At 44.8% G+C, this 19813-nt stretch overlaps 1 protein-coding gene across 1 annotated transcript; it reads left to right on the top strand.

Annotated features, from left to right (window-relative positions):
* The first annotated feature begins 12710 nt into the window (after positions 1-12710).
* Positions 12711-19594, top strand: LOC119309576. Its single transcript, XM_037585556.1, has 6 exons — positions 12711-12880; positions 18588-18683; positions 18923-18976; positions 19052-19117; positions 19309-19387; positions 19523-19594. Exons 1-6 carry the CDS (start codon positions 12711-12713, stop codon positions 19592-19594), a joined length of 537 nt encoding a protein of 178 aa, XP_037441453.1.
* The last annotated feature ends 219 nt before the right edge of the window (positions 19595-19813 follow it).

Genomic DNA, 19813 nt, shown 5'->3' with positions numbered 1-19813 from the left:
GGGCCTGTCGGGCCGGCGGCGGCGGCGGCGGCCGAAGCACCACGTGGCAGGATCCGATTCATCGGGGGCGCGGCAGCGGACGCGTCCGACTCCGTCCGGACGTGTCCGGCGGCGCGGAGAGGAGCGGGGCTAGGGTTAGGGTAGGAAATGATCCAGGATTTCGGGGGAGGGGTGTTTTTATAGGTAGAAGGAGCTAGGAGTGTCCAAATGAGGTGTAGTTTTCGCCCACACGATCGTGATCCGACGTCGGAGAGCATGGAAGTGACTTAGATGGGTTATTGGGCTGTTTTGGAGGGGTGTTGGGCTGAAACTCATAAGAGGCATTTGCGGATATGCGGATAACCGTTGGAGTATCAAACGAGCTCCAAATGACCCCAAACTTGACAGGTGGTCTACCGGTGCTATACCAGGGCCACTTGGCAAGGCTCGGTCCATTCCGAGAATGTTTAACACCCGCACACGAAAAGAGACAAGAGGGGTGCTCCAGTACATGTGGGAGTGTCGGATTGCGAAACGAACAACGGGGAAAATGCTCAGATGCATGAGACGAACACGTATGCAAATGAGATGCACATGATGACATGATATGATATGCATGACATGAATAAAATGCAAAACAAAAGACAAAACCCAACCACGGAGGGAATATCATATCACATAGCCGAAAATGGCAAGAGTTGGAGTTACAAAGATGGAAAGTTACATCCGGGGTGTTACAACACTCCAACACTACAAGAGGATCTCGTCCCGACATCTAGGACTGAAAGAACTCCGGATATTCAGAATGGAGGTGATCCTCGCGCTCCCAGGTGGCTTATCGGTCGGAATGGTGTGACCACTTCACTTTCAGGAATTTGATTGACTTGTTGCGAGTCTTGCGCTCGGTTTCTTCGAGAATAGCAACGGGATGCTCATGATAAGAGAGATCTTCTTGGACGTCGATCTCTTCGAAGTTGATAGTGCGCTCAAGAGTCTTGAAGCACTTTCGAAGCTGTGACACGTGAAACACATCGTGCACGTTCGCGAAGTTGGATGGAAGCTCAAGTTGATAGGCGAGATCGCCTCTTTTTCCAATGATCTTAAAAGGACCCACGTATCTAGGGGCAAGCTTCCCTTTGATACCGAAGCGACGAGTGCCTTTCATTGGAGAGACGCGGAGGTAGACATGGTCTTCGATTTCAAAAGCCAAGTCACGGTGCTTGCTATCATAGTAACTCTTCTGTCGCGATTGCGCAGCTTTGAGATTCTCACGAATGACTTTGCACATTTCTTCGGCTTCTGTGATCAAGTCGTTGCCAAGAAGTTGGCGTTCACCTGTCTCAGACCAATTGAGAGGAGTACGGCACTTTCTGCCATAGAGAATTTCGAATGGGGCCTTGCCCGAACTCGCTTGGAAGCTGTTGTTGTAGGAAAACTCGGCATATGGAAGACAATCTTCCCACTTCATACCGAAGGAAATGACACAAGCCCTGAGCATATCTTCAAGGATTTGATTGACTCGCTCGACTTGGCCACTTGTTTGAGGATGGAAAGCTGTGCTGAAACGAATGTTGGTGCCCATGGCCGTCTGAAATGAGTCCCAGAACTTAGAAGTGAAGATGCTTCCACGATCTGAAGATATCAATTGTGGAATGCCGTGCAAGGAGACAATTCTGGAGGTGTATAGCTCTGCCAGCTGAGCTGCTGTGATAGATTCTTTGATAGGAAGAAAATGAGCCACTTTGGTAAGCTTGTCAATGACAACGAAGATAGCATCGTTTCCACGCTTGGACTTAGGAAAACGAGTCACGAAGTCCATCTCGATATGGTCAAACTTCCATTCCGGAATAGCAAGAGGTTGGAGGAGACCAGCTGGTCTTTGGTGTTCTGCTTTCACTCTTCTGCAGACATCACATTCATTCACGAATTGAGCAATCTCTCGCTTCATTCGAGTCCACCAATACGACTGCTTGAGGTCATGGTACATCTTTGTACTTCCAGGATGAATGGATAGGAGGGAAATGTGTGCCTCATTCATGATGACTTTTCTCAAATCGCCTTTTGGAACCACAATTCGATCCTCGAAGAAAAGAGTATCTTTGTCATCCAAGCGATAGCACTTGTATTTGGGAATGCCCTTGTCAATACCACGTTTCACCTTCTTCACCATGGTATCCAGGAGTTGTGACTCACGAATTTGATCTTCCAAAGTAGGAGAGACTATGAGGTTGGCAAGAAAGCCTTGAGGAACAACTTGAAGATTCAGCTTGCGGAAAGCCTCACAAAGATCCGGTTGAAACGGCTTGAGAATTAGACTGTTGCAATAAGACTTTTTGCTCAGAGCATCTGCAATCACATTCGCCTTGCCAGGAGTATATTCAATACTCGGATTGTACTCCAGAATCATTTCAACCCATCGAGTTTGCCTGAGGTTAAGGTTGGGTTGAGTGAAGATATACTTGAGGCTCTTGTGATCGGTGAAAATGTCCACTTGCCTTCCCAATAAGAGATGTCTCCATGTTATCAATGCATGGACAACTGCCGCCAACTCAAGATCGTGAGTGGGGTAGTTATTTTCGTTGGGCTTCAACTGACGAGAGGTATAGGCCACAACTTTTTTCTCTTGCATCAACACAGCACCGAGACCTTGAAGGGAAGCATCACAGAATACTTCGAATGGCTTGGATTCATCAGGAGGAGTCAAGACAGGAGTTGTGACTAGCTTCTCTTTGAGGGTGTTGAAAGCGACGTCGCACTCAGGCGTCCAGACATACTTGACATGCTTCTGGAGGAGGTTGGAAAGAGGCTTTGCAATCTTAGAGAAGTTCTCAACGAATCTTCGGCAATAGCTTGCAAGACCAAGAAAACTGCGGAGCTGCTTGACATTCTGAGGAGGTTCCCAATTCAGAACTGCAGAAACCTTCGCGGGATTAACAGCAATGCCCTTGGCAGAGATGATATGACCAAGGTAAAGAACTTCATCAAGCCAGAACTCACATTTGGAAAACTTCGCATAGAATTGATGCTCTCTGAGCTTGTCGAGCACCAATCACAAATGTTTGGCATGATCCTGCTTATTCTTGGAGAAGACCAAGATATCATCGAGATACACCAGAACGAATTCATTGGTGTAGGGGTTGAAGATAAAGTTCATCATGCGAGAGAATGTTGGAGGAGCATTGACAAGGCCGAAAGACATGACAATATATTCATAAGAACCATAGCTTGTTCTGAATGCTGTCTTGGGAATATCTTGTTCACGAATGCAAATCTGATGATAACCCATACGAAGGTCAAGCTTGGAGAATACTTTAGCACCTTTGAGTTGCTCGAAAAGCTCATTGATGTTGGGAAGTGGATACTTGTTCTTGATTGTCTTCTTGTTCAATGGACGGTAATCGACGCAAAGTCGGTCCGTGCCATCCTTCTTCTGGACAAAAAGAACTCCACAACCTCATGGGGATGAACTCGGTCTGATCAAGCCCAGACGCTCTTGTTCATCGAGCTGCTTCTTTAATTCCTTCAGCTCCTTGGGTCCAAGCTTGTAAGGACGCTTGCAAACAGGTTCAGTTCCAGGCTCAAGATCAATAACGAACTCGACTGGCCGATGAGGAGGCATACCCTGAAGCTCTTCTGGAAAGACATCTTGGTACTCACAAACAACTGGAATTTGAGAAATAGCATCCAACTCGCCCTTCTCATTGAGAGAAAACAACCGAATGGTTTCATCGCGAGCGGCATAGATGATAACATCCTCAGAAGGGTGAGTCAATTGAATTTGCCTGGCAGCACAATCAAGCTGAGCCTTGTGCTTAGAAAGCCAGTCCATCCCGAGAATTAGATCAATATCAGAGTCGCCAAGAACAACTGGAGAAGACAGAAATTTATAGTCGCCCATCTTGATTGTGGTATCCGGAACCACCAAACTGGAGCTCAACCGTTTACCTGGAGAAACGACATCCATGGGTTTACCCAAATGTGACAAAGAGAATTCATGCTTGGCAAAAAACGGTCTTGACATGAAACAATGCGATGCACCAGTATCAACTAAGACTTTTGCAGGAATATCATTAACAGGAAGATTACCGATGATCACGTCAGAAGAATCCTCTGCCTGAGCTGCATTCATCATGTTCACCTTTGCAGACTTTGGATTATGCTTGACCACAGCATTGCTTGAAGATCTCGCAGGAGGAGGAGGAGGAAGGCGCCTTTGATTGAAGAATTTGTTCGCGTAGTGACCTTTCTGCTGGCACTTGTTGCAAGTCACTTCTGAGAGCGGACGATGATAAGGAGCATTTGACCTTGGAGCTTGAGGCTGAGACTTGTTCTGATAGCCTGGGTTGGGTGGGTGGGATGATCCACGACCACCTGAGTTCTTCTGTTGGTAAGGCTGACGAAACGGAGGAGGAGGAAGGAAGAACTTCTGCTGCTTAGCTGCCACTTGTGAGGAAGAAGAAGATTGCACTGCATCCCTGATTCTCTTCTTAGAAGCCTCACACTTGAGCTGAGCACCTTCTTGCTTGAGTGCCATATTGTAGAATTGATCAAACTGAGTAGGCTCAACAAGAACGAGAGCTAACTGCAGATCCTCTCTAAGGCCACCTCTGAATTGATAGATCATACTCTTCTCATCAGGAACATCTTGCTTAGTGAAGCGAGCAAGTTTCTGAAACTGCTTGTTGTATTCGTACACTGACATGTTGCCTTGCTTGAGATTGCGGAACTCCTCTCGCTTGCTCTCAACAACACTGGTAGGAATATGGTGAGCTTTAAAGTCCCGACAGAAATCAGTCCAAGTAATCACTCGACCACCTCTGGAATCCTTGTATTGCTGGAACCAATCAGCTGTCTGATCCTTGAGCTGAAAAGAAGCAAACTTGACATAGTCCTCAGGCCTGACATTGCTGCATTCAAAATGCTTGTTGATATCCACGAGCCAATCATCGGCGTTTGTGGCCTCGACACAGTAGCTGAAAGACTTCGGCTGATTTGCAAGGAATTGGTTGAGGGTAGGAAATAGAGGCTGATGATTGAACTGCCCTTGACCTTGATTCCCTTGGTTGCCTTGGCCTTGGTTGCGCTCTTGCATGAGCTGGATCATCATCTGGGCATGGGCGTTTGAGGATGCCATCAAAGCTTGCCATGCCTCCGGAGGCGGAGGTGGAGGTGGAGGGTTCGCCTGACTCCCATCATTGCGTTTCGGATTCTGACGTGTTGGCGGAGCCATCCTGAAGAGGGTGACATCCGTTAGCCTCTTGATAGACAGATAGACAAGCTGAATCAACGGATAGAAATTGCAACATATAGTCTTCACAATAAACATTCGAACCAGGATGAACGAATGAATTCCAAAGCAAACATCACACGTCCATAAAGGTGAGAAGCCACTTGATAAGAGATTGATGAATGAAATAAACAAGGTACAACTGGAACAAATAAGTGGTAAGGATTACCCAATCACAAACCAAATATCTGCGGGAAGAAATGCTAGAGCTACTTGAATCCCACCTATAAACTCCCAAAACTTTCTGGTTATGCAATCAGGTGTTGGGGATACAGGGGAAGCAATATATCTCACCCAAACTAACAATCCCTACATCCAGCTGTATCCATCCGTCAACACATAACCAAGAAACCTTCGGAAATCGTGTACCTCAACCTTCGAAAAGCATCCGTTATACAAGTTATGGCAATACTCCCAAACTCCCCAGTACTGGGTGACGTCGAGGTTATCTCACCAACAACTGCATAAAAGAGATTTTCGATGTCGGCAAAACTCAGGTATTCCAGAACTGCAACGATAAAATTGTGACGACAACACCTCGGAGCTCAACTCCCCGGGACACTGCCACAACCCCTAAATGTCAGGAGGCACCAAGAACAATGTTCCCATCACAAAACCATCGGAACGATTCCAAGATACCCGCGTGATCCTAAATTTTTTTTTAGTGAAATTTGAGGAGAGGAAAGTTAAAACATCTACGTCAGGAGACCTCACCAGAGCGACGAAGGGACTGAGGAGTAAAAAGAATCCTACTCTCCGATATATATAATCCTAAGACTCAAAACATTTTTGTTCTAGACTCAACATCGCCAGCAAACAATCAAGCAGGGGGCTCCTAAGTCGGGGATGGCTCTGATTACCAACTTGTAACACCCACGATGCGGCTATATCTCCCACGTGTCAAAGCACGACTTAGAGGCATAACCGCATGGTGGTTTTGTCGCAAGAAGGGTCATCTTCACACAATCCCATGTAATGAACAAGAATGGGATAAAGAGAGTTGGCTTACAATCGCCACTTCACACAATACATAAATTAAGATCATACATCATTCAAATACACTCATAGACCGGCTACGGTCAAATTCAAATGAAAAGAAGACAACCCCAAATGCTAGATCCCTGATCGTCCCGACTGGGCTCCTCTACTGATCATCTGGAAACGATACATAGTAACGACCAAGGGCCTCATCAAATTCCCACTTCAGCTCAGTTGCACCATCTGCGCTGGTATCCTCGGCACCTGCATCTGTTTTGGTAGAATCTGTGAGCCACGGGGACTCAGCAATCTCACACCCGCGAGATCAAGACTATTTAAGCTCATAGGTAGGAAAAGGGGTAATATGGTGGAGCTGCGGCAAGCACTAAGCATATATGGTGGCTAACATACGCAAGTGAGAGCGAGAAGAGAAGCAACGCATCGGTCGAGAAGTTAGAAGTGATCAAGAAGTGATCCTGAAACTACTTACGCCAAGCATAACACAAACCGTGTTCACTTCCCGGACTCCGCCGAAAAGGGACCATCACGGCTACACACCCGGTTGATGTATTTTAATGAAGTCAAGTGTCAAGTTATCTACAACCGGACATTAACAAATTCCCATCTGCCTCATAACCGCGGGCACGGCTTTCGAAAGATTATATACCCTGCAGGGGTGTCCCAACTTATCCCATCACAAGCTCTCACGATCAACGAAGGATATACCTTCTCCCGGGAAGACCCGATCAGTCTCGGAATCTCGGTTCGCAAAACATTTCGACAATGGTAAAACAAGACCAGCAAAGCCGCCCGATGTGCCGACAAATCCCGATAGGAGTCGCACGTATCTCGTTCTCAGGGCACACCGGATGAGTCAAGCTACGAGTAAAACCAACCCTCAAGTTGCCCCGAGGTGGCCCCGCAGGCTGCTCGGTTCGGACCAACACTCGAAGGAGCACTGGCCCGGGGGGGGTTAAAATAAAGATGACCCTTGGGCTCGCGAAAACCCAAGGGAAAAGGGCTTAGGTGGCAAATGGTAAAACCAAGGTTGGGCCTTGCTGGAGGAGTTTTATTCAAAGCGAACTATTAAGGAGGTCCCATAAATCACCCAACCGTGTAAGGAACGCAAAATCAAGGAACATAACACCGGTATGACAGAAACTAGGGCGGCAAGAGTGGAACAAGTCACCAGGCATAAGGCCGAGCCTTCCACCCTTTACCAAGTATATAAGGTGCATGAATTAAACAGGAGGTATCGTGATATCCCAAAATATCCATGTTCCGACCAGGAACAAACTTCATCTTCACTTGCAACTAACAACGCTATAAGAGGGGCTGAGCAAGAGCGGTGACATAGCCAAACAACGGTTTGCTAAGACAGGATGGTTAGAGGTTTGACATGGCAATAGGGAGGCATGATAAACAATGGCAGGTACAGCTAATATAGCGATAGAGCGAGTACTAGCAAGCAAAGATAGAAGTGATATCGAAGGTATGGTCATCTTGCCTGCAAGGTTCTCAGAGTTGTCGAAGGCTTGATCCTTGTAAGCGTTCTCAACCGGTTCCTCGTGCACGTACTCGTCTCCCGGCTCTACCCAAGGCAAAAGCACAAGCAAAGGAACCACAATAAATCACGGTGCAATGCACAAGCAACATGATGCACTACATGTCATGATATGCGAGATGTGATATGCAATGCGTATGCGTGCTTCGGGAGGAAAAAGGATGAACAAGGCATAAACTTGGCAAACCAAGTATGCCGCTGGAAAGATGAGATGATTTCGGTTGAAATCGATATAAGGATCACCGGGAACGGATGCACGGTTTGCAAATGGCAAGCAAAACAAGAATGGCACAAAGCTGCGATTAACAGCATGATGCTACTTACCATGCAACAAGAAACTATGCTACAGCACCCCAACATAAAAACAAAACATATGTAAGTGATCTACAGGAGATGCTTAACAAAATAGGAACACTGAGCTACGGCTAAATCACATCATAACAGGTTCAAACAAGCATGGTGAAAGTGCAAAAAATATCAGGTTGTACATGGCATAAACAGCATCACGAAGCAATGTTCAGAGCAAGTTATCAACATGCTACAGGAACTTATAATAGCAAAACAAAACATGGCATGAATCTACTCAAAGCCTAGATCAAAAGTCCCTTACTGACCATAAGCCAAAAAGGAACAAAGAATATGATGGCACCCATGTAAACATAGCAAGTTTCGTTAACAGATTCAGCAAACAAAGCATGGCATTGACATAATTACGAAGGCACCTTCATGAGCTCGATGCACTCACTACAAAGCATCTATTGATAAACTAAGCATACATCCATACAGAAGACATGGCATAGAAGCTATACATGGCAAGAACAACATCATAGCATACCCGGATCAACTACAACAACCTTGGCCAAATTGAATAACATGTAAACAATCTGCCAGGAAACATTTTGAAGCAAAAGTAGAGCTCGAAAATGACATGCTAGACTAATCCATAATTGCAACCAGGACCATGGATGGATAGAGCATAACCATATGTTCAACACACCCTTACTGAAGTATCTCAAATTATGCATGGATCTCTCTGTAGCAACATGTTTACATGGCATCAAAATTACACCAGAACAGGGACTAAAATCAGCAATATCACGAAGCCTAGTTTGCATGCTTGTGCTAGTCACCACATTGATCACAAAAATACATGGTAAGCACCTCTGTAAATAAGACATAGCCTAGTTAAAAACACATTTAGGGATCAAATCCATAGGATGCACACATCAATCATGGCAAAAATGACAAAAGAGCTCGTTCTGATAAGATTCTGAAACTAACATTATGAAGCACTCTTCTAACAGCATTTCGGGCATCAAGATGATCTCAAATGTAAATGATGCAATGAGATGAAATGATTTACTCTTCGGGACGAACAATTCGGTATGCTACACGCCCAAAACGGAGCCATGGGTGCAAAGATGTGGGGTGATGAACATGCAACAAAATTTATGACAGAAAATGACTTAGACGAAAATCGGGGAGAAGAAAAGTCAACCGATGCTTGGATCTGGATCCGGCTGCGCGCGTCTTCGAGGTTCGCCGCCGGGGATGGAGCTCGGGGCCGGATCTGGGTCGGCGGCGGCTTGAACCGGCCGGGGGCGCGGCGGCCGGCGGCGGAGAGGCGACGGCGGCGGCCGGTGCGCGGAGCGGCGCACGGGGCGGCGGCCGGAGGAGGTCTCGGGCGGCGAGCGCGGCGCCGGAGATGGAGGGCCGGGGCGGCGCGGCTCCGGCCGGGCGGCGCGTGGAGGCCGGCGACGGCGGCGGAGATGGGCGGCGGCGGCGCGGACGACGGACCGCGGGGGCGGAGGCGCGGGCCGCGGGGGCCTCCCGCGGGCCTGGCGGGCCGACGGCGGCGGCGGCGGCCGAAGCGCCACGTGGCAGGATCCGATTCGCCGGGGGCACGGCGGCGGACGCGTCCGGCTCCGTCCGAACGTGTCCGGCGGCGCGGAGAGGAGCGGGGCTAGGGTTAGGGTAGGAAATGATCAGGGATTTCGGGGGAGGGGGTGTTTTTATAGGTAGAAGGAGATAGGAGTGTCCAAATGAGGTGTAGTTTTTGCCCACACGATCGTGATCCGACGACGGAGAGCATGGAAGTGACTTAGATGGGTTATTGGGCTGTTTTGGAGGGGTGTTGGGCTGCAACTCAAAAGAGGCATTTGCGGATATGCGGATAACCGTTGGAGTATCAAACGTGCTCCAAATGACCCGAAACTTGACAGGTGGTCTACCGGTGCTATACCAGGGCCAGTTGGCAAGGCTCGGTCCATTCCGAGAATGTTTAACACCCGCACACGAAAAGAGACAAGAGGGGTGCGCCGGTGCATGTGGGAGTGTCGGATTGCGAAACGGACAACGAAGAAAATGCTCGGATGCATGAGACGAACACGTATGCAAATGAGATGCACATGATGACATGATATGATATGCATGACATGAATAAAATGCAAAACAAAAGACAAAACCCAACCACGGAGGGAATATCATATCACATAGCCGAAAATGGCAAGAGTTGGAGTTACAAAGATGGAAAGTTACATCCGGGGTGTTACACAGCTGTTAGCACATAATCAATTATGAACCGGCATCTTTCAATCCGGTCTGGCATTGACTATAAGTCGCCAGGATGATCATCTGGTGTTTATCAATACCCGGCATGGCTTATTACGCACCAGCATAATGCGGTGGGTATTTTCCAATACTCAAAGTTTGGATTCTCACCCTTACTAAACAAGTTGGTGAACCAACAAAAGTGATTTAATATCACAGGTATGATATATTTCATATTTCATTACTTTGTAACCTTGGTTATGAGGATTCTGGTTCTGTATTGGATATCATAACCTGTCCGGCAGTAAACTTCCAGGACATGTTTAAGTGTTTAAAATGCAGAAGCCAGGATTTATACGAAATACCAAGGCAAATAAAGCAAGCATAGCAACAATCATGCCGGATTACAGTATCAGGTAGCAGTGCACGATGGCAGAAGATCAAAGTATTTCAACTAGCCTATTACAAGGCGCTTTGATGCCCAAAAGAATAATTGTTTGTTGCCCGCAACACGTAAAAATCAAACCGGCTGGCGGATTATGATTCAGCACCAGCCTGACGTGAAGTTGAAGGATCATCTCGCGCCGGTTCAACCTCCTCCTCCTCACCCAGTGGCTGGAAGTCAAGGGTGGTCCAATCAATCCTGGTTAAGGCTTGAAAGGCAGCTTCGTTGCTTATAAGGTTGGACGGTTCAATGTCAAGGGCATAGGTGTGCTTACGGATTGGAGGGATTAAATTTTGAGCTTCCTTCACAGCTGCGTCAACCCGTTTGCCGTCTGCGTCATAGCTGGACCGGTAGACAGACAAATCAACCTCCTCAGCCAATTGTCTTGCCAGTGGGCGCATCTCTTTTGTCAAGACTTTGAGAGCTTCATTATCAAAGTCTGATCCATCTTCTTGTTGACCGGGATAGCCTTTTGCAATATCTGCCGGATCAAGATCAGCAATCCATGCTTTGGCCCGCGTCAGTGTTGTTAAAGCGCCAGCTCTTGCAGTAGATCGCTTTACCTCTTCTATTTGGGCTGGGGCCATAGAGAATTTGGCCAATGTATCCTTGATCAAGATTGGTGCCGGTTTGTTGAAGGAAGATGCACAGATGACTCGTTGAGCACCAGTATACAATTGCTCTATCACCGTATAGGCTGCCTTCAACTTCATCCTTATATCTGAGCCCAGATGAGCAACACGGCTACCTACAAGAGGTTTAAGAATTTGGTGTTAAACCGGCAACTTCAAAAATGTTCAAGGAAGGTGTTGACAAAAGGTATTTACTAAATATTGCTGAAGTCATGGCATTGATTTGATGTTTCAGCCCAGTTAGCTCCTCTGCCACCGGTTTAAGCGCTGCTTCAGCATCTTCAACCCACTATAAAAGAGCAGCATTTTATGTTTCCCAATCTGCCCGCTCACTTTTGAAACCATCCTTCAACTGCTCCATGGCAGTCAAAGCGCCCTTTAGTTCATCTTTTGCTTTGGAGGTTTCTGCTTGCTGGGACTTAATGTTTTCTTGAAGATCAGCAATCTGGGAATCCTTGTTGTTCAAGTCAGCCTGCAAAAGACAAATGATGAAGAGGTTAAGATTTTTTCTCAAAGTCCCAAGCACATAACAAGTTATATACTTGGCACTTGGGGGCTAATGCGAATTGCTTTTTATTTTTGACTATCATTCAAAGTCCCAAGGCTCAATACAAGTATTAATCTTGGCACTTGCGGGCTAATGCATAATTGATCAGAAAAATCAAAGGTGAAGGAATTCAACAAGGACAAGTTTGGAACAGAAAGTCTCGGTTCATCTTGAAGAGGTAAACCGGCCCTTGGGGGCTACACAGTTGAAAGTCTTTTTATTTAAAGTCACGGTTCATCTTGAAGAGATAAACCGGCCCTTGGGGGCTACAATGGAGTTGATATATAGTGCAAAGAAAATTTATGAAGTGTTTGGAAGTTACCTCATAATGCTCCTTCATCAAATTGACCAAACCGGCCTCATAGTCACGACTGGTGTATACGCGGTTTAGGTATCCAGAATGAAGTTCCTGAGCGGGGAGATGAGCATAACTCGACACATCAGCCTTCCACTTGCCTTTCTCTTCAGCAGCAGATTCCACTTTGGCACTGTGCTTTGCCAAAGCGACAGGATTACCAGGAGAAGTATGGCCAACCCCAGTAATCACAACATCATCAGTTGTTGTATTTGGGCTCGCCGGTTTGTCTGGGGCCTTGGCAGGGCTTGGCGGATTAGCAGTCAGACTGGGAGGATTGTCTTGTGGGCTTGGTGGATTGATATGAGGGCTCATCGGGTTAACTTCGGGCGGGTCAGCATCAGTGGCCTGGCCTTGTGGCATAGAGTCATCCATGGCGACATCAACATCTCCGCCAGCACCTTCTGAGGTCCTATCTGGTTCAATTTCACCAGTGGGAGCATTAGTTTTTGCCTTCTTGCTAAATCAGGCTTTGGCACTGCAAAATGGCATACAAAGGATTAATATGGTAAACCGGCGCAAGAAGGCAAAGCTAAGATTATTGTACTTACCCAGGGACGGTCTTAAGGGGAGGCATTTGCGTGGTTGATGAATCGCCAGAGGATGAATTGGAAATTACCTGATAATTTGAGTCAGAAGGATTAAGAGGGTACCGGAAGAAGTGACTTGCTGGCCACTATGCCGGGTTGTGCGACAAGCTTCAGGATGCTGTGGATCCAAATGAGTGAAAGGATGTGAACGCTTCACTTTCCGGACTGCGCGACGAATTTTTCTTACTGGCACAAGATCGGAATTGGAGGAAAGGGAGATTACCTCTACATTGTCAGCAAGGCTAGCTTCCGCATCATCCTGGTAATGGTCGTTGTCAATAAGATGTATGAAAAATGAGCCAAGGGAGTCAAGGTCTACCTCTTGTTCCGAATCATCAACATCTTCGGGCGGATCAGAGGACTCGACGGTTTTCTTCTTGGCTGGCTTCTTGATGGCCTTGCTCTTGGCACGAGCAGCCCTCGGCGGTTTGTCTTGAGTTTTTGGCGGTTTGTCCTGAGTTTTCCTCTTCCAGAAAGGATCTTTGGCCTATAAGAATAAACAAAGGATTATCAGAACAGTGTTAAAGCGGAGAAGGATCAAAAAGGCAGAAGGATAAAATTTTTTCTGCTGGAGGTTTGTTGGAGGCATAAAAGGGATGCATCCCAGTTTTGCCGCATTCAGTGATCGGTTCATCCAGCATCTTCTTGACAGCCTCAGTGACTTCATCATCAGTTATCTCTATTTCATGGTGCCATTGAGGGTCCTTGATGTCCCCGGTATACTCATGCATCAACCTGGTGCGGCGGCTTAAAGGCAGGATACCCCACGAAACCCAGCAACGAACGAGGTCAATGCCGGTTAAGCCGTTTGCTAGGAAAGCCCGGAGCTTAGCAAGTTGAGGTGCATAAGTTTGTCGTTCTTTGGCAGTGAGCCGTTGAGGCAATGGATGGCCATTGCTGAGCCGGTGAGCACAGTAAACCGGAGAGGGTTTTCATCAGCAGGAGCGATGTTCTGACAATAGAACCATGTTTGATTCCAATCTTTGGGGTGGCTGTGATGTTTGGCATGAGGAAAATCGACTTCTTTCCTCTTCTGAATAGACACTCCGCCAAGTTCAGTATTGGGGCCATCAGAGAATTTAGTTCGGCGGTTTAAGTGGAAGAAGTCCCGGAAGAGCTCAACAATTGGTTCTTCTTGAAGGTAAACTTCACAGAACACTTGGAAATTGCATATGTTAAACACGGAGTTCGGTCCAATGTCTTGAGGATGGAGTTGGAAGCTAGCAAGTACATCTCGGAAAAACTTTGATCCGGGAGGGCTAAATCCCCGGTCTATATGCTGCATAAATACAACCACTTATCCATCTTGAGGTTCAGGAGGGCACTCAGAGCCAGGGACTCACAAATGAATGACCTCCTTCTTAGCCAAAGCGCCAGTTAGAACATATCCATTGAGTTGTGTTTCTGTGATCCGGGAAGGAACCCAGTTGCAAGAGGCAAATTGCTTGGCCATTTTGGAAGACAAACTGTAAAGGAAGTGCAAAAGTCGGTTCACGATTCAAGATTGATGTGCAGAAACCGGTGTTAAACCAGGGGATTTAATTCAAACATATATGCACTATAAACCGGATATTGGTGCTCAAGTTAAGGTGGTGGTTTATGTGAGGGCTAATGGTACCTGGCGGATTATCATTTTCTAAAGGTTAAACCGCCTACAAATGGAAGAAGCACATCTAAAATTTACCAAGTACTGAAGAAACAGGTTTCGCAAGATGGCATTGTAATTTTGGATCTACCGCGGCCTAGTAAAGAAAATTTTCTGAGGCCTAAAAATGGCGACGGTAGAACATTAATAGTCCAGATGGGATCTATCTAGGAACAACGAGATACTATGGAGGGATAGATTAAAACTACGGCTTTGGCCACTAGAGGAAGCTGTCAGTCCTAGCTAGATTCAAGAAGATGCTAAGGGAAAGCAGATGAGCACCGATGAATGCTGATGAACACCGAAGAACTTTGGAACCCTAATGCAGATTTGATAGTTGAGGAAGGGAGTACTTACCAGGGCCACGTAGCGGCGGAGGAGTGTCGCAAGGTCCCTGGTACGAATAGGATGATGCAGCGGCCTAGTCGGTGCAGGTTCAAGGGTCGACGGCGGCGGCGATGCTTGAGCTCTTCGAGGTCGCGAGGAGGAAGATGCGAAGAGGCAAGGGGGGAAATGGAAGGACCCCCGGTCTTATTTATAAAGGCAAGGGGATAAGCGGCAGGCATGAGAATCGAGGAGCCCGAAGCGGCAAGAGGGGGCGCAGCTATCGCCTCGATCTTCGGAAGTTAATTAAATGAAGGGAATCTTTATAACCTTTTTATACAGAGATGACATCATATCGATTTATTGCAATTTCAGAAGATGACGTCATGGCGGTTTACCAAAGTTTACAAGGAGAAGATATCATGGCGGTTTACGAGGATTGTAAGAAGATATTCAGGGAATTTTTCTAAGTATTGAAGATTGACATGAACAGGTTCAATCTGGGGCCTAATGTTGAGGATATAACTACTGAGTGTAAACCGCCCAGGAGGGGCCGGTTCACGCTCATCCGTATTGAAGCCCATGAAGATAAAGAAGATGGCGCTCTACTAGTAAAGCTTAGAGGCCAAGAGCCCAAAGGCAGATTAGGGCCCATAGTTGTAAACCGCCATAGTTGTATAACTTGTGTTGTAAGTTAGGGAAAGGAAGAGACCGAACCGGACACTTGTATGAGCCGGCCTCGGAACTCTGTAAACCGGCCGAGCGTCAAACTGTGTATATAAAGGGACGACCCGGCGGCGGTTCAGGGACAAGAAACAACAACTCGAGACTCGGGCAAGCGTATTTTCTCCCTGATCATCGAAACCCCAATAATCCCATCACAACTAGACGTAGGCTTTTACCCTCATCGTAAGGGGCCGAACTAGTATAAAACTCTCGTGTCCCTTGTCCGTTTTAACCCCTTTTTTCTAATCTCGTTGCGATGGCTCCACGACTAAGTCCTTCTGCTAGGACGTCTGACGTGTTAATTCCACGACAGGATGTGAATTTTTGGCATTCTACCATGACTCCCACATATTTTTGAGCCGCACTCTTATGACCCTTGGTCGATGGCAGAAATATGTACAAGATCGGGGGGGTGCCACACGACCGCCCCGACTTGGAAATAGTCGTGAAGAAAGTTTATAGACAATTACACGTCAGTTATTGAGGAGAAAGGCATTTATTGCTAACTTATACACTCTAGAATTTCTAACAAACCAAACTAGAAAAGCACACCCTCAAAATATTTATTTAGGATATTTTTCTGACCTGTAGATTGTACAAAACATTATCAGGATATTGGAGTAGGCACAAACACATATAAATACACTATTTATATGACACAAACACACTCATCACCCCTCCCTAGAATTCTCTTTTTCTCACCATGTTTACTTTGATTAGAGTTCAACTAAATGACCAGAGATAAAAATTATAATAGATTTCTGAATTGTATTAAACCGACTGTTTTTCTTCAATATAGGTAAATTATTAATGTCACTAAATGTTGTATTGAGATTTTTTTTATTAAGATTGGTGATGAAATGAGGTATAAGGAGGTATAAATATTTAGTATAAAAAGGTTTGAACATTAATGTCACGTACAATTTATACAAAGAACCTAAACTATAAAAATGTCTAATACTTGATCCATATCAATGGTTTTAAGGGCATCTATCTCCCCGGGTAAATAATATTGCGAATACATCCTCACTTAAGTTTATGATTTTAGAGCCTTTGCTTATACCACCTCTTGTAAAAAAATATCCGAATGATCATAGTAAAATCGCACCCTACAATCATTTTGATTTTTTTGGTGCAGAAACATACTGTCAGTTCTTGGTAAAAATATGCATGGTATTCAATATGACACCCTAACATTAATAAAAGGTAAGAACACTAGAGGATAAAAAATTAGCTTGTGCAATCATAGCAAACACTATAAGATGAGAAGCATGCTTTCACCTCAAAGGATCAGTGAGGAATCTCTATCCAATTGTAACAAATGATGTTTCTTGGCATGACATGAATCCAACAACTGATGAAATACTACACATACAATAATGTCATGTTATTCAACTATACAAACAACAATTATTATGAGCACATTTTGGAAGCATAATAGACTTTCCAGTGAAGATATGTTCTCCAAGCCCAAAGAATGTTGCAGATTAATCCCTAGGATGCTTAACAAACTTTTGGAGGACATTTCTCATTTTGTAAACTTCTTACAGATAATTTTGTTAACTGAGATGTGTAATACTTCCACTAAAAGAGTTGTAACTAGTAACTAATGCAGAAAATTAACAAAATATTGTTAGGATGTCTGTTGTCTTCCTGGAACTACTCCCTCCGTTCCTAAACATAAGTCCTTTTAGAGATTTCAAATGGACTACAACATACGGATGTATATAGACATATTTTAGAGTGTAGATTTACTCATTTTTGCTTCGTACGTAGTCCCTTGTTGGAATCAATAAAAAGACTTACATTTGAAAAGAAGGAGTAGAAGATAATAATTCTGAAATGTTGTAGTAAAATTTGAATTTGTAGCGTGATGAGAGTAGAGGCAATCAGCTAGTCCTGGTGCTTCTTTGATTGGCAAAATCCTGAAATTACCCGCGCTTTTGTTGGGTAGACAAAAACATGCCTGCAACGCGTACATCATATTCATGGAATTTATGTTGCATCGTTAGGAGTGTAACTCTGATGCAATTTTTGACCTTTTGTAAATCCCCGTAGGTAGTTACTGGCGCTATTATGTAAAGTTGTAAACCGCTCATTTAGGGAATAAGGAATTAAGGGAACTCCTTAAAACAAACGAACACTTACAATAATATAATTTAGATTTGGGTACATGTTTTTTTGTTGATGCATATTCTGATCTGTATTTTCTTTTTAGGTTCATGCATGCAGTTAATATTGAAGAAAGCAAGCAGCTACAAGGAGGCTCGACCGGTATGATCTTTGTGGCACATAATAACTTTGCTTCTCCAATTTTTTGTGTTTTTCTAGGGATGAATTATTTTCTTCTTTCATACAGGGGAAAGAAATTATGGCAAAGATTTTTTCAGAAGATTTTCGCCTAAAGAGTATCCACAACTAACTGTAAATCCAAAGACAATAATACATCTTCGTTTTATCATGTCCCATGACAGTCTTTAGGACTTTAGCTTAACAGTTGAGTTTGCATTCTGCACTAGAATGTACTCAGAGAAGCAGAAGACCTCACCAAAGTTGGTGCTCTTGTATCTATTTGGGTTCGCTTGAAAATTAGTTAGTCTTTTATGCAAATATATATGGGCAGAAAAATTGCTAGGCTAGGACTAACATATAGCATATAATGGTAGTGTGAGTAATACCTTACAGAAGAACCTTGCATCATCCATTTAATTGAGCCTAAGGACTCAACCTTAGTCATGGATTGTTATACCGATACCCTCGCATGTATTACAGAAGAACCTAGCACCATCCATGCAACGGAGTCTAATGAATGTCAAGTCAAGCTCTCAAACCTTTTTCATGTTATACTAATATGTCCCCTATGGCCAATTATACCAATACTTGGAATGACACATCATGTTTACTCTTTAAATTTTGTCTTATAAAATGACAGTTCACCATTTCTCATGTCTTATTGCTGGTTCAGGTTGCTAGAACAATTGAAGAGATATGGTGCTGCTGGAGTTTTGTCTTATCGACTACATAATACTGTGTATTATGTCACCACCTTTTTATTAGTTTGGTAGGTCAATGCATGGTAACTGTGATGCCATGCTGTTTTTTAGTTTTCCATTAATTTCAGAACAAACATTTTATTATGTAATTTCAAAATGTAAAGTTTTCATCGGTCATGAGAAAAAGACCATTAATTCACTTAAAACCTTATTTCACTTCATGCATCTTCATGAGCCAAAACAACTGCAGATGCAATAGGAGCATTGGATGGACCGGAAGGGAGTCACTGACTGATTTACTTTTCAGGTTCCATTTTTCGCCTGCTCCTGGTAGGATGGGTTATGCTGCAACAGTGGAGAGGTATGGTAATGGTTGTAAAATATGTTTCTTGTAAAGCAGTTCCCACTATAATGTGTTCTATACCAATTAAAACAGATTCCTTAAATTAATGGCAATGTTGTGGGCTGGTAGTCAAGTTACTAAAATTCTTCGCGCAGGAGGGTGAGTTAGTCTCCAACTCAGTGTATAACTTGTTACCCGGATTAGTGTAGTGAAGCATAGTTGGATACTACTCTGCTTTGCAGTGGTAACTTGAGGAACATCCTTAAGCTTTTCAAGTTTTAAAGAATGCATTGCTACTTGTCGAAGTCCATTGCCATATGTTCTAACAGACGACTTCTTTAGTTTACTAGAGCCCTTGCACTGGCCCCTCTTGTCGATAGAGGAGTGAGATGGTTCACTGTCAAGTTCAATTTCCAGTCAGAAGGAAAGGTAAACTATGAGACTTCCCATTCACTTTTTTTACTGGCAGCAGTTTGTTCGAGCCGTAAGCAATGGGAAGGTGCTAGGTTTAATCACCGACCTTCTAATGTGTTTTTTTTTTTGGTTACATTTACCATCCTGTAGGCATTTGCGACGATTGTAGGATTATGCTTTGCGCTTGCTGCGCTCATGTTCGCCGGGTTAACAGTGCTCTGAGCATAGCGCATATGTAGCTGACTAGAGGGAAATGCGCGCCTTGCCGCGCCGTTTTTCTCATTGTTGTTGTGAAAATGGTTTTATAGTCAATCAATCTAAACAATGTATTGTTTTAAGGGGCAAAACATCACATATAGAATTATATTTACCAAAACAAAAGTAGGCAATCAGCCAAGCTCTGGGATATTTGTACTACAGAGAAGTCCCTTGGATTATAAT

This window comes from Triticum dicoccoides, chromosome 5B (assembly GCF_002162155.2).
Source record: "Triticum dicoccoides isolate Atlit2015 ecotype Zavitan chromosome 5B, WEW_v2.0, whole genome shotgun sequence".
Taxonomy (NCBI): Eukaryota; Viridiplantae; Streptophyta; class Magnoliopsida; order Poales; family Poaceae; genus Triticum; species Triticum dicoccoides.
Note: the sequence above shows the minus strand (reverse complement) of the source record. Positions and strands in the feature narration are given on the sequence as shown.

Bases quoted from the DNA above. Each gene is read 5' to 3' on its own strand.
- LOC119309576 (XM_037585556.1), top strand. From the start codon at position 12,711: ATGGCGACATCAACATCTCCGCCAGCACCTTCTGAGGTCCTATCTGGT. The intron at 12,881-18,587 runs GTACTTACCCAG...TTGCTGGTTCAG, and splicing joins AAGGCAAAGCTAAGATTATT to GTTGCTAGAACAATTGAAGA. The intron at 18,684-18,922 runs GTAGGTCAATGC...TTTACTTTTCAG, and splicing joins ACCACCTTTTTATTAGTTTG to GTTCCATTTTTCGCCTGCTC.